The sequence below is a fragment of the Leptodactylus fuscus genome, chromosome 1, assembly GCF_031893055.1.
Source record: "Leptodactylus fuscus isolate aLepFus1 chromosome 1, aLepFus1.hap2, whole genome shotgun sequence".
Lineage (NCBI taxonomy): Eukaryota > Metazoa > Chordata > Amphibia > Anura > Leptodactylidae > Leptodactylus > Leptodactylus fuscus.
In genome coordinates, this window is record NC_134265.1 from 111,720,485 (window position 1) to 111,747,757 (window position 27,273).

At 39.8% G+C, this 27,273-nt stretch overlaps 1 protein-coding gene across 1 annotated transcript in view; it reads right to left on the reverse strand.

The window, feature by feature from the left end:
- Positions 1–1,704: 1,704 nt before the first annotated feature.
- SLC5A1 (solute carrier family 5 member 1) overlaps positions 1,705–27,273 on the reverse strand; it is a 34,591-nt gene continuing 9,022 nt past the window's right edge. The window contains exons 3-15 of the mRNA XM_075276084.1: positions 20,843–20,947; positions 15,744–15,803; positions 15,301–15,405; positions 14,746–14,851; positions 13,142–13,222; positions 12,802–13,022; positions 12,580–12,715; positions 12,388–12,495; positions 10,409–10,559; positions 8,705–8,873; positions 5,813–6,028; positions 3,501–3,609; positions 1,705–2,269 (exon numbers count right to left, since the gene is read on the reverse strand). Coding sequence (XP_075132185.1) covers positions 2,061–2,269; positions 3,501–3,609; positions 5,813–6,028; positions 8,705–8,873; positions 10,409–10,559; positions 12,388–12,495; positions 12,580–12,715; positions 12,802–13,022; positions 13,142–13,222; positions 14,746–14,851; positions 15,301–15,405; positions 15,744–15,803; positions 20,843–20,947 — 1,776 coding nt within the window. The 3' untranslated portion in view covers positions 1,705–2,060. The remainder of the gene's footprint in view (positions 2,270–3,500; positions 3,610–5,812; positions 6,029–8,704; positions 8,874–10,408; positions 10,560–12,387; positions 12,496–12,579; positions 12,716–12,801; positions 13,023–13,141; positions 13,223–14,745; positions 14,852–15,300; positions 15,406–15,743; positions 15,804–20,842; positions 20,948–27,273) is intronic.

The following is a 27,273-nucleotide window of genomic DNA, read 5'->3' on the forward strand; positions in this document are numbered from 1 at the left end:
CAATATGGACCAAAATCTCTGAGGAATGCTTCCAGCACCTTGTTGAATCTATGCCACGAAGAATTGAGGCAGTTCTGAAGGCAAAAGGGGGTCCAACCCGTTACTAGCATGGTGTACCTAATAAAGTGGCCGGTGAGTGTATATGCTGCTGCATAGGGCATAGCCTGTATCCTCTCATGTGCCGTACATAGTTCTGTATCTGTAGTTTTCCACAATCCTGCTCACAGTTGAAAATAATCTGTGTAACTATAGCTTCCGATTGATGTGATCTACATGCAGTTTCCTATAGGATGCCTGGACGTCTGTAGTTAACTGAGCAACCGGCAGATGACAAGAATTTCTACAATTAAGGCTCCATTCACATCATGTTTTTTTTTTATATATATATCCACTTAGCATATCCATTTAACAGATGCAAAAAAAAAAAAAAAGGAATGCAAGGACACAAAAGCATAAAATATAATATACATTTATAGTATAGCTTTTGCATAGTTTTTTGCATCTGTTAATGGATGCAAAAAAAACATATTAAAAACATCATGTGAAAAGACCTTAAGATTGTGATTAGAAGCTGGACTGTTCTAAAAAGAAGTTGATGTGATGGAAAAAACAATGTGAGGCTGAGGCCCCACCTTGCGGAAATGCAGCTTTTTTGTTGCAGTTTTTTGAGCCAAAGCCAGGAGTGGATTGAGCAGAAGGTAGAAGCATAAGAACTTTATATATATTTCCCATTCTTTTTGTAGCCATTCTTGGCTTTTGCTCAAAAAAACGCAATAAAATCTGCAACAAAAAAAGCTGCGTTTCCGCAACGTGGGGCCTCAGCCTATGGGTCCATTCAAACAGAGTAAACATGCGCTCATTTTGGCAAAATACACGTGTAAAGAATGGGAGTTCCAAGAACAGCAGTGCATTTATGCATGCTGGGAGTTGTAGTTTTACAACAGCTGGAGTGCCGAAGGTTGCCTACCCCGGGCCTAGCATCTTCTGCATTTGTTTACAAGGTGTAACTTCCTGCTTCCTTAGCTGATGCAATGCATTCTGGTAGTTGTAGGCTCCCACACTATCTCCCTCTAACACCCCCTCCCTGTCTCTCTAGCTATTCCGCCCACTACTACACCTTCCCAACTCACTCAGCCCACCAATGTACCTCATTTTATTTTATCTGTCTTCTTCCTGTCCAGGCTTCCTTCTGCGGGAAACAGCTCCTCCTCTTTTGTGACTGCCAGCTCCTGTGCATCAGTCCCGGCACTGTGCTGTAGCCTTCACTACATCTCTACTGTGCACGCTCCCAGCTTGCTCAATAGAGATGGAGTGTTGGCTTCAGTGCTAAGCCAGGACTCCAGTTCTTTTGCACATGCGCAGGCTGACATCAAGGAAGGAGGAAGAGTTGTTCCCAAGAGAAGGCAGCAACGAAGAAACAGATTGTCACCAGATAATCACATTGGTCTTTGCTTCTTGGCTCTGGGTGTTGATGTATCGTACAGGGACATGACTGGTTCTGTGGTGAAGCTGGCATGTATTGCACAAAACACAGGGACAGGCATATATGGAGTAGCATGGTTGGAGAGATGATTGTGTAATAGTTTTTATTTTAGCAATTTATTTTACTCATATTTTTGGAGTCCTGAACAGCCCCTTTAAATATACTTGACCATAATGTTATCTTTCTGTGTCAATTCCTTCACAACAAATAAAGATCTAGAATTCTGTCTTAAAATAGTTTTTATTATTATTTAAAAACAAATAATTTTCTATCCAACTCCAGCTGTAAAGAGTCATGAGCAAAATATTGCCGTAATTCCCATCCATTACCCCATGCGTTACAGGTCAGTGCAATTCATCCAGTTCAGTACCTGCAGATGTCAGGGCCTCTCCTTCTCTACCCTGAAGAGCGTATACAATGCTTACATTGCCCACAGGGTAGATCTTACTGGTAAATCACTTACTTTTTACAAGATGTAGTGGTAGTTTTTACAAAACATGTCACAGAATCAACCAGCTCATCTTTGAACTCCAGAAAGTGCATGGAATGATCAATGTCTATTAATACTGCATCACATCTACGCAAAGTAGCCATGACAGAACACAGCCACAGCAAGAAGGATGATGCCATTGATATTAACCACATTCCTCCAAAGGGGAACTTCTGAGGTGTCTGTCATCTTTGATTCCATGGCCTTCTTCTCCTCTTCGCTAAGTTTTGGAGGCTTCTTGTCATCGAAACCACAGAACCAGTTGTATGCCTTCCGAAAGCAGCTCTGTTTTTTGACTGCAAATATAAGAATACATATAAAGTTACAGTATATGGTTTGTGGGGAGATTTATATGGCTCACTGATTTATATTGTAATTTAGTCCAAAATGATGTGGCGATAACCATGAGATATATATTTTTAGGTGTCTGAGCTCCATTTCTCTCTATATATTCCAAGTCCCCTACTGCCCTTCACACAGTTATACATTATATTTCTGCTTGCCTGTAGCCACCATTATGGGGAGATGCAAATTCAATGGGAATAGTAGTTTTCATTTACCGTGTCCATTGGGCACAATAATAATTCTATATGCATTTAGCTACACCTCTGTCCTTAGTAGCGTCTGACAGCCATCAGAGTTTTATTATTCATCTCTTTCAATAGCTGAAGGACAGCAAAGGTTTTGGAGCTTTCTAGAAAAAAAAACTGAACTGTCACACTTACCCCTTGTTCACATCTGCGTTTGTCAATCCATTCGAGGGAGTCTGCATGGGGACCCCCTGAACGGACTACCAATTGCATTTGCAAGCGCTGTGCAGTGAAAGCACACGGACCCCATAGACTATAATGGGGTCCGTGTGCTTGCTGTGCATTGCCCGCACGAATCATGTGGACAAGAAAATAGATTGTGAAGTTCTTTCCTATCTGCATGTTCTGTGGGGAGATCTGGCGGCAAGCACACTGACCCCATTATAGTCTATGGGGATCTGTGTGCTTTTACTGCACACTACCTGCAATTGCATTTGGTATTCCATTCAGGCGGTCCCCGTGCGGACTCCCCCAAACAGAATACCAATGCAGATGTGAATGAGGGGTTAGGCCTTATTCACATGCCCTCGTTTCTACATTCCTTTATAATAGGTTTTGTCAGACCGCAGGTCTGTAAATGGAAAAAAAACTACAGAAGCATGTCCCTTTTTTCACTGATGCATATGCATCACTTACCAAAACATCATGTACCATAAAAGTGTATGGGTCCGTGAAAAAAAAAAAAGTTGATCTGCTTTTCACACATATGATAAGAAGATCAACTACGAACGGCACAGGTCAGTAGATATAGGAGAAATAAAAGCTGACTAATGACACAAAAATCTAATGAAATGGAAATATTTACCTGTTTCAAAACAAACATAGAAAAAATACATAAACTTTAAAATCTACATAAAATACATTCAATTAAATACAGATTTAGAAGGGGAAATGTTTTCTTTACAGGATAGATATTATTTAGTCCTATTTGTCTAACCTTCCTCATAGTCATCATCCTCCTGAACATCTTCATTAACCCAGTCATTAGCGTCCAGATCTTCCCTCTCTTCTTTGCTGTTTCTCAAGGCCCAACACAAACGGTGAAGCTGCCAATAGAAGTATTAATGTTATTTTATCGTCACCAAGAGCCAACCTTTAAGGTAAAGATTTACCAGTCCTATTGTGCAATCACCAAAGGGAACTTAACTACATTAGCATCTCTGCTGCGTCTCTCCTCTCCCGATTGGCCCGCTTTCTCTATAGGTTTCAATAGACTGCTGTATTTTTAGAACTAAAACCCGATTCACATCTGTGCATAGGTTTCCATTCTGGGAGTCCGCTTGGGGCCCCCCCCCAAATGGAAACCTAATCTGCATAAAAAGCGGTTACGTTCGGAAACCCGCAGACTCCATAGACTATAATGGAGTCCATGTGGTTTCTGCATGAAAAATGTAAAGAGAAAAGTGCTGCTTGCAGGAGAGGGAAACAGAATAGCCCGATTGCAGATGTGAACTGGGCCTAAGTGAGCTGACAGTCCATCTACAGAGACCATGAGGTTTCAACTTAACCTGGTGTGTTGGAGGGGGAGCCTAATAACAAGAGAAGGAAGCATTTTCTCTTTTTCTCTTATAAAACATTACAAAGTTTCTTATGCTCACATGCAGTCTTGAATTAATTGTTAAAATCTTAGTGAACATTTAGGATTACATGCACACGGCTGAGCATACATCTGATAAGGGGACAAGTGTTCAGTGGAATGCAGTCAGATGACACTTGAGTGTTACTCCAAGTGTCACCTTAGAGCATTCTGTAATGCTTTCACATCTATGGGGGCTTCTGATCCTTTCCGTTCCAATGACACAGAGCAGGAGAGGACCTGCCCTATTTCCATTGAAACGGAATGGACCATCTGGCGACCCCTCGGATGGCACTGTCGGACATGTACATGGAGCCTTAGTGCATAAAAACAGTTTTAGGGTGCGTTCACACAATGTGAATGCGGCCGCAAAATTACGGGCACAAAATAACGCGGCATATACACTCGTAACTCCCATTGAAATCAATGGGATCTTTTTGAGTGCGCAAAATGCTGACACGCGTATACGCGCCAGCTTGCGCTCCATTTTACATCGTGTGAACGCACCCTTACCCCAATATGTAGTCTGATCCTGTAATTTTTCAATAAAAGTCAGTTCACGTGACTGTTTTTGTGCATTTCATCCAACCATCGTTTTCAAGTTAAAAGTTCACAATAGATTAAATAGTGATGGGTGATTTTTTTTCCCAGCCATCATCAGCTGAAATAAATAGAACTGGCTTAAGGTTCAATCATTTGGTACTTCGCCCATTCTGTTATTTTACATGGAATGTTGATGGTTGGATGTTTTATGAGAATGATACAACATATGATTGGTCATCCAAATTCTAGACATGATTTTAGTCATCCATCAGCAGTGCATAGAAAGCTGTCAATCAGATGGAAAATCTCCCAACATATCATAAAGTTTCATATGTCACCTATAGAACACCATTGTAAAAAAAATTATATTAAATATATATTCCGTGTGTATCACTTGGAAGGAAATTCTATTGCCCTCCTTTTTTGCCCCATTTAAAGTTAGGCCCCATGTAACAAGCCGCAGCAATTTTTAGCTGTGGCTTGCTACGTGGGGCCTAAGCCTTAAATGGGAAATAAGGTGGGATTATACCACGGTGGAGACACGTTGCATTTTTTTCTGTAGTGATTTTAACAGAAAGTCCACAGAATTTTCCTCTACAATCTTTCTGTCTCAATTATACCTATATGAAAAACGCCATTATTTCTGTAGGTATAATTTACATGCTGCAATTTCCAAAAACCAGAATGTTTTTGAAATCGCAGCATTTCTGCTGCAAATTTATTACTGTAATGTGTGGACGGGATTAGCCAGAATTTTTGCAACATGGGGCCCCAGCCTCAAAAAGCTGAATTATGTAAAAAAATAATCTGAACTAAAATAAAAAGTGATCAAAAATATAATATACGGTATCTCACAGAATGTTACTAATAAAAAGCACATTGTAGGCCCTAAACTAGCTCTGACTTTGAAATAATAAAAGAGTTCTGGCTTTCCAAACACAAAGATGAAAAAATTGATAAAGTCGCTGTGTCCTAAAGGATGAAACTGGCTAAGCGGTTTAGATCAGTAAAAGATACATTAATGATGATATTTCCAAACAAACTTTTATATAGGTTTTAACTGTAAAATGTTGAAACTGAATAACATACTATTGATAGACCTGAATGACCAATATATTGTTTTTACTTACATGTTTATCAGGGATGGGCTTAGTGAAGAAGGACACTGCCAATACAATGATGGTGGTTGCTGCAAACAGGATGATTGCAAAGTATAGATAGTGCACCTTACAAATGATAGCTGGGCAATTGCTGGGCTTTACACAACTTCCAGTGCCATAAGCAAATTCTGCAATCATCCGTGACAAGCCAATGAGTAGTCCAATTATCAATCCCCAGAAAGCTCCCTGAAAAAAATAAGCATAAAAAAATGTACTTAAGGGTTAATTCACATGCGCCAGATTTGTTGCTGATGTCGGAATTTATCCATACATATATACAAAGAGAAACGCACCCGTCTACATAATATAGCTGATCAGCCGATGGCTAAATTCTCCAATTCTTTTAGCTTAAACATCTAACTATAAAAAACTGAAGTAGATGAGATTATCACACTGCTTATAAAGATTGTCTCGTATTCCTTGCTAGTTCAGGTACCCCTATATTTTATTTTTTTAAATGTTTTAATATAAGTATAAAAAAATAAATATACATTAAAATCAAAACAAGCTACTCAATTGAAAATAATTGAAAGTTACAGCATAACCGTTGAAAGTAAATGTCATTGAGTATACTGTACCAGGCTCAACTTCTTACCTAAACTAACTCATAGCACGGAAGTAAAAAAAAAAAAGAAAAGAAAAGGACAAAAAAGGTAACAAGGTCCAATGCCCTCTCTACAAAATAAGAAAACTGCAGAATTGTAGTTTGCACATATATATCAGATTTTACATCAAGGCCCAAGAGGTGGAAGTTACACCTTGGCTTCATACTCATAAGCATAAATGCTCTGCATCCATGGCTGCCACAGTGATACCCTTTTAACATGTTATGTTATCCCCTGCCAACAAAATTTCATAAAACATAGGTAGGCTCAGGGTATATATTGCATCACATAAGTTCAGTACTATAAATATACATATATTCAAGCTTATATACCAATATTCTGAAATGATGAATTTGGATGACATATGTAATAAATCTGTTTCTGTCACCTGAGAGATCAGATCATAAACTACCTTCCAAATTCCATTGGTTTGGGGCTCTCCCACTCCATGTGTAGTATTGTACCAATGCTACCACTCCATCCACAACATAGATGTAAATATCTGGGAAAAGAGTGATTTAGTAGTCTAAGGCCCCATGTAGAGGAATGCAGCAAGAAAACAATGCAGAAAAAAACGCAGTATCACATATCACATTTTTTTGGCAGCGTTTTTTTTTCTGAGTTTTTTTTTGCGGATTTTATTCTCTAATTAAACCTATAGAGAAAACATTGGTGTTCCCACTGGTATAATTGACATGCCGCAACTTTTCCCGCAGTGGATTTTTTTCTGCAATGTGCGATGAGATTAGCCAGTACTTTGCAGTTACTGTAAAACGCACTGTTTTCACAACGTGGGGCCTTAGTCTTAAGGGGTTATCCAGTTTGTAATATTGATGGCATGGGTCCAATAGAAGTCAGTGGTGGATTATAATAAGTGTGAAATGTATAGTTGCTCAGTGTCCAAGGCTACAAGGGAGATGGTTATAATCTGACCTCATAATCAACTGTATCGGCATCCACCTATACATGTGATTATTGTGGTAGGAGATGGGAGTCTACTGGAGTCTAATTTCTTGCAGAGCAAACACATCTAAACCAGAACTTCTATTGTCATACTTTATCATCTCATCAGATTCCAGAGTATAATTATCAAAGGCCCAGAGGACTGAATGCACATCATAGTCTTACTCACCTCCCTTGGGCTCTGGCGTGGGTCTATATCATAACTTTGGTATAATCCAAATGACTGCTGAGGCCTGTGATTGATCCCCGACATCATTCAGGAGGCCAAAAGAGGCCCAAAGAAGAGGGAGACCTGCACTGGAGCCCAAAGTAGGTGAGTAAGACTGTTTGTTACGTTTACTCACCTTCCCTGGGACTCCACTTATTATACTGTGGGGTCTGATCCTAGAGCATAATAGTATTTTGTAGAAGGTGAAGCTATTTTGTCTGAACCTGATATTTTTGAAAATTCATAATATGTGGGGTTGTTTTATTTTATTAGTGTAGGGGCCAGTTTGGGATTTTATAGTGTGTGAAGGGACAACTTTAGATCATTATCCCATGTGGAGGGTCGCTAAAAGACATTATTCTGTGTGAAGGGGCCACTATAGGAAAAACACTGTAAAAATAAATAAATAAATAAATTTATTTCCACAGCGTGTTTTTTAGCTGTGTTCCAGTGAGAGGCCTTAGACTAATTTTATGAATTTATCAATAGGAGCATGATTTCCAGGAGAATAAGTATGGCATAAGAAGTAATGTATGCACCGACTGTACCAACATTTTAGCCAAAAATTAATGTGCAAAGTAAAATTATATTTCGGATAAAAATAGACTATAGAATGAAAAGAGGCACCAGACTTATCATCCAGTATCAGCGACATATCAATGTGATCTAATGCATAACTTGAAGCTCGTGGGCCCTGATACAAAATCTTTAATGGGGCCTCTACCTACTATGTGCCATCTAGAATGGTGGTATATTTTATGTGGTGAGACCTTTGGGGCCTTTCATATTCCAGAGCCGAGCGGCAATCTCTACCTAACTAATCTACTACCTAAATGTGGGTGCAACTGAATATAATCCACAGAGGTCTGTTGAAAAAAATATTGATCTCTTGGAATCTTTTGGGCATCCATCAGTCATAACCTGAAGGTGATGGTATGAAAGGTCAATTAAGAGTATACAAGAAGTTTTTATTTATTCCTGGGGTTATTTTAGAACCTGGGGTTCTGCATCTTTTTTTGTAAATGTTTAATGTTTTGATTAATAACCAAAGATACAATCTGACATTAATTGGTAATTTTTACTGACCGGCTCATTAACTCTCTTCACAAAGATAGCCAGGAAGAAGACAGATGCAATGGGTGGTCCTAGGTAGCTTGTGACAGACTGAATGTAGTCAAACAATTGTCCACTTTGTGCAGACTGCAGGATAGGAACCCAAGCGATGCTCACGCCGATCAGAAACAAAATAAAGATCCTGCAAAGCAGAGATAATGACACAATATCATTAGTAACTTCTCAAAAATATCGGTAAGTTCATATATCAGCTATAGACAAGACACAGCACACACTATAGTTGTATTTCTTGAGTACTCAATGTGGCAAGGTGGCTCAGTGGTTAGCACTGTTGTCTTACAGTGCTTGGGTCCTGGGTTTGAATCTGACCAAGGGTAACATCTGATAGGTAAAATGGCTCCCACATGTCACATGGCTGGGGCCTGCGTCCTTATGCGTCGCAACACCGGCCCGGGTCAAGTAATGCCTCGTAAGTCATAAAGTCATAGAAGATGCCCCCCCCCCCCCCCCCCGAGTATAATAATTGTACATGGGTGTTCACAATGGGGTATAATACTGTGTGCAGGGGCTACTTAAGGGCATACTACTGTGTGCAAGGGCCACTAGGAGAAATAATATTGTGTGAAGGGGCCACTAGGGGAAAAATACTATGTGCAAGGGCCACTATGGGGCATAATCCTGTGTGCAGAGGCCACTATGGTGCATAATACTGTGTGCAGGAATGCCGGGGGGAGGGGTTGGTCGGTTGGGGTCTGCGGCGTCGGATGGGGGGAGGGGGGCCATGTCAAAAGTTCGCCATGGGGCCACGTCATTCCTAGTTACGTCACTGATAGAAAGTAAAATAGTCAGGTCCTGCTAGGCTTATATGTCTATTACTCCCAGTTCAGTGCCAATTATGCTTTGAGCTGAGGCACACTGGTTGCATGTTGTCTGGTATCAGATTATCAGACGGAGATTGAAAGTAGTCCAGCCATGTCATTCCATATTAGGCTGAGGCAACACAGAGTAAACACACATTGTAGGACTTCCACAGGGCAGTTCTGCAGCATGTTCTCGTGCAAGCTGCCGCAGCAAAGAGTGCCCCGAGTCTAGTGACTTTCGCTGCGGCATACCTGAAAGTTTCAATCCTGACATTGCAAAAACTGAATTTACTGAACATACTGCAGGTTTTAGTTGTGACATTTAGTTTAACCTTATGCTGTTACACTAGATAGCAGTGGCTAACATGCTGCAATCCATCTCTGTGTCCATCACTTTGTTCATGGCCTGTTTTCTAACAGTAAATTTAGGTTGAGAATTTAATATTTTGTTTGCTATATTCCGTCTTTCCAAACTAATATTAGAGTTTTGTCCTCTAGACGTGGCCTGGCCTTTTCCAATAGCATATATTGCCATGGAATAGGAATTATGCTTCACTTCAGCCTGTGCATGTCAGGTGTATTACAAAGTATTAGAAAATGATATTGTTTTCAAATATCAATTCATTAAGAATGGTTAATGGATAACTACGGGAGCACTTCACAACCATTAGAAACAACTCTATAGATGATAGCGGCTGAAGAGTCAGTCAAGCATATAATGGCTACTTATAAAGCTTTCAGAGTAATAAAACAACTAGCAAACAAGAACAAGCTCCAATGGTACATATACATCCGAACACACACTATGCTGGACTTGCAAAAACTGTTAGGTGATCCCTTTTAGGAATGTTCTTACCTCCCTACTATCATCAGCTCTTTCTCTGATGCCTTCTTGCGGATCTTGGTGTAAATGTCCATAGTAAACAAGGTGCTGGCACTATTGAAGATTGATGTTAATGAACTCATGAGAGATGCCAACATCACTGACAACATTAAACCTCGAAGTCCTGGGAAACCAATGAGAGAATAGTGAGGGTGAAACAGCGCTGGTATAGTAAAATGAGAATAAAAGTGAAATTGCGTTATAGGGAAAATAGCTGTAAATAATAGACCATGACCAGTACAGGAGCTACAGAGCTAAGGAAAAGGTCCACATTTATTGCACATACTATTGCGACATTTTAATTTGTTGATCCAGAGGAAGAAAAATACACTTTTGAGCTAAGGCCCCATGTAGCAGGCCACAGCAAAAAAGTTGAACTGCACCACAGTGTTTCCCACAGTGCTTCTCACAGAAAGTCCGCAGTTTTCCTCTGCATACTTTCTGCTTCAATTATATCTATAGGGAAACTGCCAGCGTTTTGGTAGACTGGGGCCCCATGTGGCATAAAACTTGAAGTTTGGAAAAAATGCAGCGTTTTACAGTCCCTGCAAAGTGGATGGGATTCTAGCAAATCACACATTGCAGAAAAATATGCGTAGTGAAAAAACTGTTGCTGTTTTGGAAATCGCATCATGTCAATTATACCTTCGTAAATGCCTGTGGTTATCTTATAGATATAATTGAAGCAGAAAGTCCACCAAGGAAAACTCTGTGGAAAAAAACTGCAATATGCTTTTTCACTGCAGGCTGCTACATGGGGCATTAGCCTTAAATAGCATAGACCAGTTTCCGACGGGTTGTACATTTTCCTTCTTAATCGTCAAATCGATATTGTCCATTAATAGCAGTAAAGTTGCCATGGGTTCTTTTGTTGTTGTGCATATTGTTACATAGACACAACTTTTTTGTTTTGGCGTAATATTATTGTTATTATTTCAATGTAAAGTATAGGTTATTCTATGGCATTGTATTTATTTACCAGTGGAGCCATTCTCATCTTATAAAGTGCTAGGACAACTAGGATAGGGACCACCTCTGAACCTGCGGGTGAATAAGCCACAATGCTGGCAGAATACAAAGTATTCAAAGTAGTCTTCATTGTTTTTCGCTGCACATTGGGTAGCTTAGGTGCCCTCACTTTTTTCTCCCAGAAAGTGGGTAGCTTGGGTGCCACTGTGCAGACTAAAACAGTGAAGAAGATGAACACTGCAGCCCCTTCATCCTCAGATTTATTGGGGGGGAGTTCAGACCCCCAACTATGAGAATAACTCTTTGAGGCTGGGGCCCCACGTTGCGAAAATGCAGCTTTTTTTTTTTTTTTTGGACATTTTGTTGCGGTTTTTTGAGCCAAAGCCAGGACTAGATTGAGCAGAATTTAGAAAGTTTAAGAGCTTTCTATATATTTCTGATTTCATTTGTAGCCATTTTTGGCTTTAGCTAAAAAAAATAAATAAATAAAAAAACGCAACAAAATCTGCAAAAAAAAACAAACTGCATTTCAGCAACATGGGTCCTTAGCCTAAGGGTCCATTCACAAAGAGTTTTTTGGCACTGATTTTGATGCTGAATCCACGTGGAAAAAAATCCTCCCATTGACTTCAATGGGTTCCTTTTTCTGCTAGCGGAAAAGGGAAGCCATTGAAGTCAATGGGAGGCTTTTTTTCCATGTGGATTCTGATGCGGAATCAGTGTCAAAATCAGCGCCAAAAATCTCTGTGTGAATGGACCATAACACCCCTTTCCTGTAAAGTGGCATCCTGGTACTTGAATTGGGCTGTGCTGCTATTTCCTGCATAAGTACCTAGGAGTGCTGATGTGTAAGGAAAGCGTAAACTAAATCATTCTCAATAACAGTAGGGGATCTGGAGTTCGATATAGCACTTTCTTCCATATTACATATAATAAATTATATAGACACTTTATATAGACATTGACATTCGAAGGCCCCTTACCATCTGGCATCAAGTCAATCACCATTTTTGGGTAAGCGATATTGGTACATCCAACTTCTGCGCCACAATACTTTTTGCACTTAGAAGGTACTACACAAGCAACTTCATCTACAAAAGAAATCCAAGACATTAGAAATGATTGACATTATGACAGTAGAGTAGAATTCTTTTACAAAACTTTTGGGTACTTACTTGTGTACAGAATACGGCTGATCATTCCTGGAAACACCATCAAAAACATAGGCAGTAGTTTAAGATATCCACACAAAACACATCCAGCCTTCACATGCGACATGTTCTTGGCAGAGAGACACCGCTGAACAATTACCTAGCACCAAAAAGCAAATGAAACTACATTTTCCATCATCTGCATGTATAATAATTCAGTCTGGACACATCATATCTCTACATTACCTGATCTGTGCACCAATACCAAAGCGCCAGGATGGTGAGACCAAAGATAAGGCCAGGCCATGGCATGTCTCCTGTTATGGGATCTCGGAAAATGTGGAATGAATCCTCTCGTGGGGTGTAGCATTGTGGATTAATCAAAGTGCCGTTATCGTCTATTTCAGTAGGAATGGCTTTCATATATTTATCCATAAAGGCTTCATATCCTCCAACTTCATTGAAAGCTAAAAGAGATTTTTTTTAGGATTAGAAGGTTCTCCCTACTGTCAGACAAAGGCCAATATATTGAAACATTTTCCATATAGGAAGTTTTAAGGGGTCCAATAAGGCAATTTTATCTTACCAAATCCCATGAGTATAAATGATCCCACAAGCATGATGATGGTTTGTAGAGTATCTGTGTAAATGACAGCAGCCAGACCACCTAGATAGCAGACAAGTGAATAATCACATGACTGTGTGTAGAACAATTCTTACCTCCTTATACAGTTATATATTACTTATTATATTATATTACGTACTCATATGGCACCAGGCTACAGTTGGTGGAGGTGGTGGAGTCACAAAATTGTTCCAATGAATTGTGAACTCTCTTCTACTCACACAGAGGGCACACCATCAGTATGACCCAAACAATGGCCACCCCATAAGTCATCTGCTTCAAAGTCAGCTACAAAAGGGATTCTCACCCACAGGATTAGTGGTGCCTGGAGGATTTTCTGATGGAACAGTCTGTTACAGATGTGTTGTGTTGCTCCATATTAAAAAATACTGCACGTGGCATAAAAATGGTGCAACTCACAAGGCAGGTTGGCCACACTTCTCTTTTGTCACACCACCTCATACTGACATACATCTACATCTATAATTTTACACGCAAAAAGTGAATTTTGTGCCTTTATATGACTTCTCTAAGCTATTGGCCTTTTTGTGGACATGTTTTAAAACTCCATAGTTAAGTACTGGTTCACTTCTGCATTTGGTATTGCGTTCGGGAAGTCCGTATGGGGACCTCCCGTATGGAATACTGAACGCATTGACAAGCGGTGAGTTTATGAAAGCACACGGACACCATAGACTATAATGGAGTCCATGTATTTTCCATGGAGTCCATGTATTTTCCACGCAGTGTCCGCACGAGTCATGCGGAGAGGAAAGTAGCTCATGAAGTACTTTCCTCTCTGCTTAACTCGTGTAGACATGGCGGATCCCATTGTAGTCTATGAGGTCTGTGTGTTTTCATAAGCTCACTGGAATACCGGAACGGAATGCTGAACGCAAATGTGAATTAGGCCTTAATTAGTATCAATAAATCACATAATGCAATTGCTTGACACTCGATGCTCCATTTTGTTACCATAGAATACCTATGTTCACTCATATCTGTTCCTCTCATTTAACTTCATGGTCTAAGACTTGACTTATTTTTGTGATGTTTTTGGTGAAAGAGTATCTTTAAACCCCAGAGCTGTTACTATAAATGAAAAGAATTGTTGGGAGGACTCAGAAATGAATGAGTTCACACAGTCTTGTATCCAGTGTGTTATAAGACAGAGTATTCCTCACCCCTCCACTTCCAGAAGGGTACATGTGAATTGGAAGTTTACAGAAAATAAGGTACACCTCTTAGTTTAGAGATAATAACCAAATAGTGGATATTATAGTACCCATAAAAAAAAACAATAATGTATAAATATAAGGGGAACATATACATTCCATTGTGAATTTTTATTCATCTATACAACATGAACATATTGCGCTTCCTTGTACAGAATGTCATCACTCACACTGGTCTCTGTATCCTCTGGGGCTCAGAATCTAAATGACACATGAACCTATCAATATGATTTTTGGAAAGTAAGAAGAATCTAGAGTACCCAGAAGAAAGCCACACAAACATGAGGAGAACATACAAACTCCATGAATGTCTCATTATTTGGCACCTACCTGTCACAGTATACAAAGCTGTGATCAACAGAAGCATGACTATGGCTATATAGATATTAATCTTCATGGCTTGTTGGATGAATATGGCTCCAGAAAACATGTCCGCCTAACAAAAAAGAAAGACATTAGTGGTGCATTATATTTTAGAAATGCTGAAAGTTGAGAAAGGAGAGTACCAAAAGATTATGGCGGAAGTTCATCAAGACTGGCGTATTGTATGTCAATCATGATGAACCCTACACCATAAACATTATTTGATACATTACATTGCACACAACTCTTGTCACATTATCCAGAATGGTCGATAAATCGTCGTGTACCTTATCCATAACCAGATAATGTATCACATCCTGTAAAATGATATTCTTCCAAATGTAGCAAGGAACATACCAGAATACCCAGTTATTTCAACAACGTGTGCAAATATTTGTGATCATTTTGGCCCACAAATCCAGAATCTTCAAATCCACGTAAACATGACAGTAAATGATAGTGTTACGAGTCTGAAGAGAACTTTGCAAATATTTACTGGGTGTACATGTAAGAGCTACTTACAGAGATCTTGGTGAACACGTAAAGAAGTAGGGAAAGAACAGACAGGTAAACTCGAATCCGGTCTCCTCCGAAACGTTTTCGTAGGTATTCTGGCATAGTCACCACCTAGGTGAAAATGGAGGTTCAAACAAATCACACTTCACACATCACAATATCAGACCATGATAAATAAATGAGAAAAGCAGTAGTATTCTTCTGTATGGCAACTCTTCTGGGTTTAGGCTGCATACATTTTGTCTATACAGTGAATACGGCCATTTTGTTGGAAGAAATACCAGTGAAAGCATGAAATAGATTTAATAACAGTGCCTACAGTAGTAACTTGGTCAGTAATAGTACCGATACGCAACAGATGTTTGCAGTGATCTACTATTTCTTTTATATACAGACATTGTTTTACTCTGGCTAGAAATGATCACATTGGAGGACTATTCATTACTCACCCCTGCTTTAACATAGATCGGAACAAACACCCATCCCAGAAAGACCACAATAACCAGTGCCTGAAAAAAGAAACAAAAGTCATACGAATGAGAAACCCTGCTGTTACTGTTATGTTACTTATGGTTTAAGCTGTTTCTTAGCTTTTCTTGTTTCTGGGAAAGCTCAGTGATAACCACTATAGACCCTATGGCCACTGTGCAACAATTTACATTCAGGGGCCTAAAAAAGCTTATGTGACTGAGAAAAAGCCATCAAAAATAGCAAACGTTTTATTCTCATGTAACTTATACTGTCTAACAATAAGTATTTGGACACCCATGCAAATGAAGATTTGCGGTTGTGATGTACGTCACGCCTTCTGCTGTTAAATAGGAAACAGCATTGGCATTAGTGCATTGGCATTAGTCACACACAAGATGCCACAAAGTGCAGAGTTGTCCGATTTTGAGAAAGAGGTAATTGTGGGGTACCACAGAAATGGTCGATCATTAACGGACATAGCAAGCAAACTGAATTACCCAAAATTGACAGTGGCCTATGTGATTACGCAGTGGAAGGTGATTGTCGGAATGTGCCCCGAGTCAGCAGACCCCTGAAACTGGGAGATAGACACCGACGAGTGCTGGCCAGAGAAACCGCACCCAACCAATGGCTCACATATATCAGGAGTTTCACCAGGCATCCAGGAGTATTGTGTCCATCAATACCATTTGTAAGGAAGTATCTGCTGGGCTCTAACAACTATTGTATATGAATAAATGTTGTTTTTCTATTCTACCACAGGTGTCCAAATACTTATTGGCAGTGTATAAGAAGAGTGATTCTGGTGTCATATGATAGATGACATTCCCACACGTTGCTATTCTGCATTTATTACTTCCAAAGATATCTTGAGTTGAGAATACTGTCGGGATTGACATGATACGTATATACAGCTGCAGCTACTCCCAAATCCGACTGTGTTTTCATGGTGTCATTTGAATGAAGAGACTGTCATCTTCCAAATAACACCAAGTGGTGAAGGGGATGAAAGGCCCTCTTTAAGAGATTGTCTGCTTAGGGGGTTTTCACACATAGGAATGTAATGCAGAACTTCTCAAGCAGATAAAACAAGCACCAACATGGACTTCACTTGGTTTTGGAGCAAAATTTGAAGCAGAATTTGGAGACAAGTGCCACTGTATTTTGCTTATTTTGGGCAGGGCCAAATTCTGTGAGTGAATTTTGACAAATGCTATGTAAAATTCAATGTCTAATTCTGTACCAATGGAAAAAATTAGCTGGCAGAAAAAATCTGCTACTGCCTCCCATTGAAATGAATGAATAAATGAATAAATTTAGTGTCATGTGTGAGCACCATATGCCCAATCAGACAAATGCATCAGGGGTGTGCTCTCTTGTTCAGATCTCCCTTCTGTTACCCATTGTTGAGAACCACCAAAGTTGGTAAAAGTACAGAGTGTAATAATTTTACAAAGTGGACACCAAGTATCAGGACCCCACCAATCTGATATTAGTGCTTATCCTGACACATCAGGTATCAAAACTAACTGCACTTGTTGCTCAGGAATAGTGGAGACTAGAGTATAAATTCCAACTGTGCTGAAATCAGTGGAGCGGAGCCTGTTATTGGATGCTAAGAACTTGAATTATTGGAGGTGGTGAATATTCCTATTTAAATCACTTGGTACTGGCTAGTTGAGTGTTTGCACCAGGCTTGTTCAGGTTACTAGTAAGGACCCTTTACACCAAATATTCCTTCATTACATTACAGGAGTTCAGCTAAATTGCTAGAGATGTGTCTGGTGACACTAGAACCACAAATGCAAATCTAAATTTCAATATATACTGTATCTATTGCCTATCCTCAAGATAAGTATTGTCCAGTTGGTTTCCATGTAGGTAATAAAGATGATATAAGATAATCCTTTAATAGTCCCACTGGTATTCAATGATAGAACTAAGCCGGAACATGATAGTTCACATTATGCAAGTTTCTTGTGCTAGTTACATATCAGTCAGTTTAATGGAGTATTATATTATATACTGATACAATAGGAATGACAAAAATAGAACCATAAAAGAAGAGAAATCGTAACGTAAAAAGTATGTGTGATCTGGCCAACTGGAAAATGTGTTTGGAAATGTATATGATATATATGTGATAATTTCAAGAATATATAGTAACATGATTTTGTCTTTTTTAAATATTACATACATTTGGATTCTATACATCTATTCTGTACAAGTCTGTCCACCATTTTCTTATAAATTCTAATTCTGTATTACTACTTCTTGTATGCAAATACTTTACAGATGGAATTAAACTATAAACACATAACCTGCCCATATCATATACTTAATGCATTGCGCACTTTATCCTCTCTAGTCACGTCCTTGGAGTTATCTAGATGGAAACTATGGCTACGATGGGAAACACTCTGCAATTTAACATGACTCATTAGTTCAGAGCGCACTAGAAAGTAACAACATCCGAAAACAAAATTGATTTTCAGCTTCAACTAAAGGCTATTGATGAGAATTGCTGAGGACCTTAGCAATTAAACATCCATAACTCTGTATATGTTACATATAGTACTTATAGCTTTCTTTCTGAACCACTATGGTCTCATCTAAAGAACAAGGCTGTATATACAAAGCATGCATGGTGGCACACAAACGCCAATGGTCACTTTAACTGGAGCCAAAGGCAATATTCCATCCAATATGCCATATGGTGGCATTCTTGCTAAAATATCTTGTGTGTAGCATGACTTCCTGGTCTTGGTAGTATTACACAGCCAGAACTCAGGATCAGCTGCCGGATTCAGAAAATACTCTGACTCCAGTGGCTTGATCAATAGTGATTACAGCACTTAGGTGCTTACGTGGCAAGATTGCCTCCCCCTTCCTTAGACACTTGGAACCCTTGAGCTGTGATCATGGGATCTGAGGGGTTGGCATGGTAGCCAGGAAACCCATCAATGGACTCTTTGTCTGCCTTTGTCTGTGGCACATAGGGAGCCTATGTGCAATGCAGTGCAGTCTAAAATATAAAAATATGTAAAAAAAAAAAAAATATAAAAGAATAAAGAAAAAAATAAATAAATCAATAATAAAAAGTTTAAAAAAAAAGTCACAATTTGAAAAATGCATAGCACAAACATATTAGGTGTCCCTGCGTGCGTGTAAATCCACACTATACAAATATAGCATTATTTATTCCATACAGTGAATGCCGTAAAAACAAATCTACCACAATGCTCATATTAATGTGTTTTGGGCACCTCACCTCCCCCAAAGATGGCATTAAAAAGGGATCAAAAAGTTTTACATAACAAAAATTGGTAACGGTAAAAACTACAACTTGCCCCGCAAAAAAAAAGAGCCCTAACAAGAACTGTAAACAAAAAAAAAGAATTATAAACATCAGAATGATTATCTTCAAAAAGTGAAATTTTACTTAGCAAAAGCTGTAAAACATAATAAAACCATAAAAATATGAATATAGGATTGTTGTTATCCTAATGACCTGCCGTACAAAGTTTCAATGCCATTTACAATTACTGATAGGATTGTAGGTCTTTTTCATGTGGATCCACCAAAACATAATAAAATAAAAGAGAACCGAAAGTACAACTCACATAGATGTCAACAAAAAAAAAAATTAAAAAGTTAGGACCTTTGGAAGGCGGATACGGAAAATATACAAAAGTTACCAAGCATTAATGCCCAAGCTACCCTGTCTCCCCAATTTCTCCAGTTGTATTACTGGAAATAAAACATGCATTGCAGAAAGAGCTGAAACTTTCTAATATACGTTGCTTAAATTCATCACTACCTTAAAGATTTAGAGTTAGTTAGAGACTACTGAAAATAGCTGAGGTAAATATATACACTGAACCTGCCCAAAACTTGTAGGCCACAGGATTGTGACGTACAAGCTCAGAAAGCTCCAGAAGCAGGTCAAGGGTTCTTTTCTCCCAGGTTCTCTTGAATAGGCCACGTATTTGAGACCTCCGATTCATATCTATCTATATTTGTCTGACATGCCACATACAGGGTCTCCGGAAAGTAAGTACACAAAATGAAAGGGTGCACTTTAGCCGGTATACGAAGCGTTTTATATTTAATGAACATGTGACCGGAACTACACCGTTGTGGCGCTGCAGGTAGACCGAGATGTTGGTTTTCTATCCCTCACTGCGCCATGTGAAAGGAGAAATGAAGAAGAGAAAGCGCTTTAATGAGAAATCAGTTTAATCGCTGTTACGTATTTACAAGGATTGCTTGAAGTGCTGGCCGCCTGCCTCGATGCAAGCAGAGCAACGCTGGGAGATGGACCTGTTTACAGACGCAGTCTGGATATGGTTCACGAGCTCTTCGCGGGTTGGCACAGGTGTTGCGTACACAATGGATTTGACATGTCCCCACAAGAAAAAAATCAAGTGGGGTCAAATCGGGCGAGCGAGGGGGCCATAGCACAGGTCCGCCGTGTCCAATCTACCCATTCGTTCATTGGTTGTTGATGTGTTCATGGACAATGCGGCCAAATTAGGCAGGTGCTCCATCCTGCTGGAGTCACATCTTTGACCTCATGTTCAAAGGTACGTCTTCAAGAAACACCAGTAAATCAACCTGCAGAAATGCACTGTGTCAGTCTACCTGCAGCACCACAACAGTGCATTTCTGATCACATGTTCAATAATAAAAAACGCTTCATACACCCTTTCATTTTGTGTACTTACTTTATGGACACCCTGTATAGCCAGTCATTCTTAATACTGAGGATACTGGCACCAGGAAAGAATGGTGAGAAAATGCAGTGGGTGGGATTCATTGTGCACCTGAATACTGGCCTAAAATACTGTAGTAGCCTAATGTTATATTTAGTTTAGGTCATATTTTCTGGCTAAGTCAATGATGGCTTAAATGAAAAGAGAGCGACTTAACATGTAACAGTGTGAATCTCAGTTGTTACTAACTTTTAATACTAAATTTACAGCATCAGCCACTGTGTGTTATTATAAATCCCATATACCCCTATGGGGTCAGCTATTACATTCAATCTTATGATAACTGTATTGCATAATCTTACATTCCATTCAAAGCCTCCGATGACAATCCCACCAGCTGCGGCTGTACCTGCCAGGCCAACAAAGTGACCACTTCCAATGTTACTTGCAAACAGAGATGCTCCAATCTAAAAGGCAATCAAAAGAAGTATAGTTAATTTACATTGGTAGGCATAATCTTTTTTTCCTCAACAAAATCATATCAGGCCTTGCTTTTTGGGGAAAAGTTGTATTTTCTAATAGCACCATTCAATTTTCCATATAATGGGAAATGGGAAAAAGATTATTTATAGGGTAGAAGACATTATTTCTGCAACTGTACAGAGCTATGTAAGGGCTTTTTTTTTTTTTAGTTTTTATTGGTACAATTATAAAGCGGATACTAATTATTGAACACTTTTGAATCCATTACTTGGGGGGACAAAAACCATTGATTTGGGCATTGTGATTCTTGTTCTGTTATGGCATTGAGCCTAGGGCAACATCTGCAAGGAGTTAAGGAATTTGTATGTTCTCCTTGTGTTTGCGTGCGTTTCCTCCCACACGCCAAACACTTACTGATACGGAAAAAAATACAATTTAATAGTTCAGAGATTTTTAGATGTGGCAAAAACAATTGTGTTTATTTTTGGCTTAGTCATCAGTTTAAAGATCACTATCCCCCTTACAGACTAGCAGCTAAGATGACACAGTGGCAGTGGACCACGGCATTTAAGTGGTTAAAGCTGCTGTCACTGATCATGACTTTTAGTGGGAGTGTCAGACATATAACATAGCGCCAGCTGCAAATGACCATATTGTCCCAGTGCACATACACCATACATGTAAGGTCGTTGTCACTAAGAAGTTAAAGTTTATAGGCAAGTTCTGTTTTTACCACTTTGGTGATGTTTCATGGGTTTTATGGACTTTTTGTTTGTAAAAGCAGTCTGCTCTTCGTATGACATTTTCGCTGTAATTTTAAAAATGACTGATAAAATAGTGTGTAAATAAGGTCCAACATTCTGCATGACAACTGTATATAAAGATGCTTGTAGACAGCACAGATTGATAAATTCACCATATCAGGAGCAATGTGTCACTGGGAATGATTTCCAAATGTTGGTGACTATGTTTGGCAGAACATACAGGTGGTGGTGCCCTCGGCATTGGCAGAGCATACAGGTGGTGATGCCCTCTGCATTGGCAGAGCATACAGGTGGTGATGCCCTCTGCATTGGCAGAACATACAGGGGGAACATACAAGTGGTGGTGCCCTCGGCATTGGCAGAACATACAGGAGGTGGTGCCCTTGGCATTGGCAGAGCATACAGGTGGTGACGCCCTCTGCATTGGCAGAACATACAGGTGGTGATGCCCTCGGCATTGGCAGAACATACAGGTGGTGGTGCCCTCGGCATTGGCAGAACATACAGGGGGTGGTGCCCTCGGCATTGGCAGGACATACGAGTGGTGGTGCCCTCAGCATTGTGTTTGAACACAAACTCATATAGGAATTCTAAGCTCATATTGTTTTATCCAATATCCTCTCACTTATTATAGTTAGATCAAGTTGAAAAATAGAATACTATGAAAATAAGACATTTTAAGCTTTTTTTTTTTTCCCTGCACATAAAAAATGTAAATTGATTGTCGATGGATTACATAAATATAAGTAATAATTTTAATAGAATAATTCCAGGATCAATTTTAATTATCAGCCTAATTTTCTACATGAAATTAAAGAAAGCCCTATAGCTGTAAATAAACTAGCCAACAGAACTCAACATGGCTTCCCTGACATACTGTATCTCATATAACTTCTTGTTTACACTTTAGAAAGAAATGAAAACTGCGCGCTGCTTATGATGAAATCACAGTGACGAAAATAAATATCATAATAAAATGATAACACATGTACGTTATTCCAGATGCGCCTCACAACCTTATATATTCAGTGCACATGAAGATATACTGTATATGGCCCCTAAACTCAGCGGAATTTTGCAGTTTACGCTATAAAACTTAACATTATTGCATTTATCACAAAATAATAATCTATAGTACAATACATTATAAATCCTGTTGTTCATAAAAATAGCTACAAAGTACACTTAAATGTACTTAAATTTTGCTTTATTCAGACAAATGGGTGTCATCCGAGTTTTGCAGGTCAACATGCACTTGGACCAGCAACCATTTGTCCTTAGAGGCACCATGCAATATCAGCAGTGTGAATGCTCACTAAGTCAGTTTGGCCATTTTCACTGGGCTATATTTTGGTCATTATTCTGCAGTAAGCCAAAACTAGAAAAGGGTTCAAAAACAAAAGTGCAAATCTTGTGCTTAGTATGCAGTTATTCACACATTGTATGACCTCCTAACCTCAAAGGGGTTGTACCAATATGGACATTTATCTCCTATCCACAGGACAAGGGAATAAGTGTCTGAATTGCTGGTGAAGGAGAACATACAAACTAGCGGTAAAAGGAACCCCTTTGAAGTCAATGGGAGGCTTTTTCTCCACTTGGATTCTGCTGGGGATTCATTGTCAAAATCAGTGCCAAAAAACTCAGTGTGAATGGACCCTTGCTCTCCACTGGAAGAAGACTCTTCCTTCCACCGATTCAGAAATTATTGCTTGTTAAAGACGTCCGTAGTATGGAATATTTCATGGCTTCTTACTGCTGTGTGATCATCCTGGGACGCATATTGTATTTTACGTGGTCTCTGACTCCTCCCTTCCGCTCCCCTTCTCTTTTTTATCCCCTTTCCCTCTTTCCTCTTGTCATCCTCCTCCTTCTTGTATTCTTTGTGTTGCCTATGGACGATTTGTCGTATATATATTTCCTTGCATTATTATAAGAATGACTGCAAAATGCATAATGTATAAGAGATATTTACTATAACAATTGTATCACTGATTGCTACATGTAAATGGGACTTTGACGAGTCAGTATTTGTAAGCCAAAATCAAGAGCAGAACGGAAACAGAAAAGATGCACATCTTTCCCATATACCCAAGCTTGATCTAACCGTACAGTACTACATATGGCATTGTACATCATCTCAAGTGGTCTATGTCGCCGTATGCAGTCATGCCTTGCAATGGCTTATTGCTGCCTAAGAATGTATTCCAAACTCACAGAGATAAGAGGATCCATAGTAAAGGCAAGTGCCAAACATCAGGCTACTGACTGGGCCCCCAAGAAAGGATGAGTCAGAGGCAAGGACAAGAAACAAAAGCGTGTTAGCACTTTTAAGAATTGGCACATTGGTGTCAGTAATACTTGTAATGAACCTTTAGTTTGGGCCCCCCCAGTCCATCACTGACCTTATCTCTGCATAGCTTCCACAGCTGGTTTTAGCCTACAAACCACTGACCAAAACACTGATGTGTGAATAAGGCCGGCCTAGACTTTAGCTGAGTGAAATGGCCTAATTTGGCTCAGGATCAGTTTGTGACGGCCTAAGGCAGACTTTTGTTGACTGCATTGGAAACTTCAGGACAGCAGTTGGATGAATGTAAGTGTTTTTGACAAAACTTGATCATCCGCCAATTTGTGCAGATTCACAATTTTTTTTTTTAATTGGGCAGGTTAGTTGTTTATGTTGATGGTGGGATCATAGGTACGAATAATCCCACCAATGATAGAATGTTGGCCCAATGGACAGCCAAAAACTAATGTGTATAGCCATTGAATGGTGTTAAAAAAAAATAGTGAGAAAAATGTGGTAGAGTTCTACAAGACTTCTAAAACTTAGAACTCCCAATATGGTGTTTTCTGTATTGTTCCTGAGGCTCGTCACTTTATGGAGATTGTGCAGTCATAAGGAACGCTTTTATGTAATGTTACAACTCATGTTACGCAAGTGACCTGACCCTTACCCCTGTTTTATAACTTAGTTTATTACTTGCATGGCACTTATTATTGAGCAGAAATGTATAATAGCCTCACTCACGCACAGTACAAGAATGCAGAATATGGAGATTCAGATTTTGATCTGAATTTGGTTGTGGATTTCATCCATTGAATTGCATCTATTGTTATTGATGCTGTAAATCTGAAGCATGTCAGGCAGTGGCGTAACTACCACCATAGCAGCAGAGGCGGCTGCCACAGGGCCCGGGACATTAGGGGCCCGGTGACAGCCGCTACCGTTGCTATCATTATACTCGGGGGTCTTTTCGGACCCCCGAGTATGATGATTGGCAGACCGGAAGAGGGGAGAAACATAAAAAACATGTTACTTATCTCTCCACGATCCTGCCAGGCCTCCTTCCTAACGTCTCTGACGTCACATGAACCCGGCCTGCGTCCCGGGTCATGTGACGTCCGACGTCATTGAACATGGACAGCAGCGCAGAAGGCAGCAGAGAAGACCACGTAGGAGCCGGGGGACAGGTAAGTAACAGTAGTTTTTTATGTTTTTATTCCCCCAGGTCTCCGATTATTATACTCTGGGGTCTGAAAAGACCCCAGAGTATAATAATTGTTTATGGTTGTCCACAGTGGGACATAGTACTGTGTACAGGGGCAACTATGGGAGATAATACTGTGTGCAGGGGCCACTATGGGGGATAATACTGTGTGCAGGGGCCACTAAGGGACATAAAACTGTGTGCAGGGGCCACTAAGGGACATAATACTGTGTTCAGGGGCCACTATGGGGTATAATACTGTGTGCAGGGGCCACTATGGGGGATAATACTGTGTGCAGGGGCCACTAAGGGACATAATACTGTGTGCAGGGGACACTATGGGACATAATACTGTGTGCAGGGGCCACTAAGGGACATAATACTGTGTGGAGGGGCCACTATGGGGGATAATACTGTGTTAAGGAGCCACTATGGGGCATAATAGAACGCGCAGAAATGCGTAGGAGGGGTTGTTGTCTTTGGCGTCGGTCAGGGGGGGGCATGTCAAAAGTTCACCACGGGGCTCCACCATTCCTAGTTACGCCACTGATGTCAGGGATTTGTTGCAGATGTATTATGCTGCTTGTCAATTGAGTTTGGTAAAACCCCTCACCTATGTTGTACAGTACTTACTTGCAGTTTATCAGTTCAGAATCGCGTGGTGTAGCCTAGTACTGTTTGCCATATAAATTTATTCTTGGCTAATATTAAAAAAGGAGGAAGTATGAAAGGAAAAGGTTGTATTGCTATGAAACTAATCTCAGTTTTAGCTAAAGAAAACAACAAAATTCTGGTGCTTAAGAGGGTTATTTAGATGCCTTTATATATATGGTACAGTAATACAGACAGGGCTCAGATGAAGGGTTGGCAAAATAGGAGGTGGCCTATGTCACCATTGTTGCAGGGGAGTTTTACTTTTTGTAGCCAAATAGACACTGGGTCTGATAATGCTGAATGGCACAACTACATCTTTAAGATCCATGTTACTGTGTGAATGAGGTCTGCTAGCTATGGAAATCTCACACCTTACTTGATGGGGGGGGGGGGGGGGGGCATTCTGAAAGCTTCACCTTGGACCATGGTGGATAACAAGAAAGCTTTGACCACTCTTACATTCATCTACCATCCCTAAACTCATCTTTAGAATTAGAATATATTAAAGGGAGTCTGTCAACAGTAAACAGGTTATTAACCTAATCACAGTACCTTGTAGAGATGATGCTACAGTCTCCAAATATGTCATTGTTATTCAGTTATGGGGCCACATTTTTGTGGAAATTGCATTTTTTATCTGTATGTAAATGGTCAAAGCACTTTCCCCTTAATTTGCATATGAATACAATGGCGAGTTACATGAACATGGGGCTCCAGATTTGAATAACAGAGGTATAGAGTCACCTCTACAAGGTAAAATTCACTGAAGGGACTATGTCCCAGATAAGTACATAAGATAAACTTAAAACTTCACCTTTATTGTTTATTATTAAAAAGTTGAAACAAGGTAAGAACAAATTTCCGGCCACCCAGGCAGTGGAATCGCCAGATTTTCAACAGGTGTGCACTAGCATTTGTGTACCACCCACAGGGGAGTAGGACAAACAGGGGCCAGGTAGTATAGCTTTAAAAACCTATTCGACCCTTCACTCAGGTATCCTATCTCCCTATAAAATATAGAGCATGCCAGGAATATATTGGTACTGAATACTGAATGTTAGACTCTAAGACCCAATAGATATTACAAAGAGTGGGAGTATCCACTTCCCCCCTGAGGATACTGGCCTAACGTCACACCAACAGGGAGGGATAGCGGAATAGCTTCACCACTAGGTCCAGAGGCTTCAGTCCATAGCTTCCAGGCATACATATAACTACTGCAACTTTAACCCTACGCGTTTCGTCTCGGTATGAGACTCATCAGGGGTATAAAGAATCTCGTAATGTTGCAAACAAGTGGCCGAAGCCACACGATAGTTTAAGTAACTGGCGGTACGATGCACTGACCGCCGGCAGGACCGCTCTACAAACAGCTCACCTCTACAAGGTACTGGGATT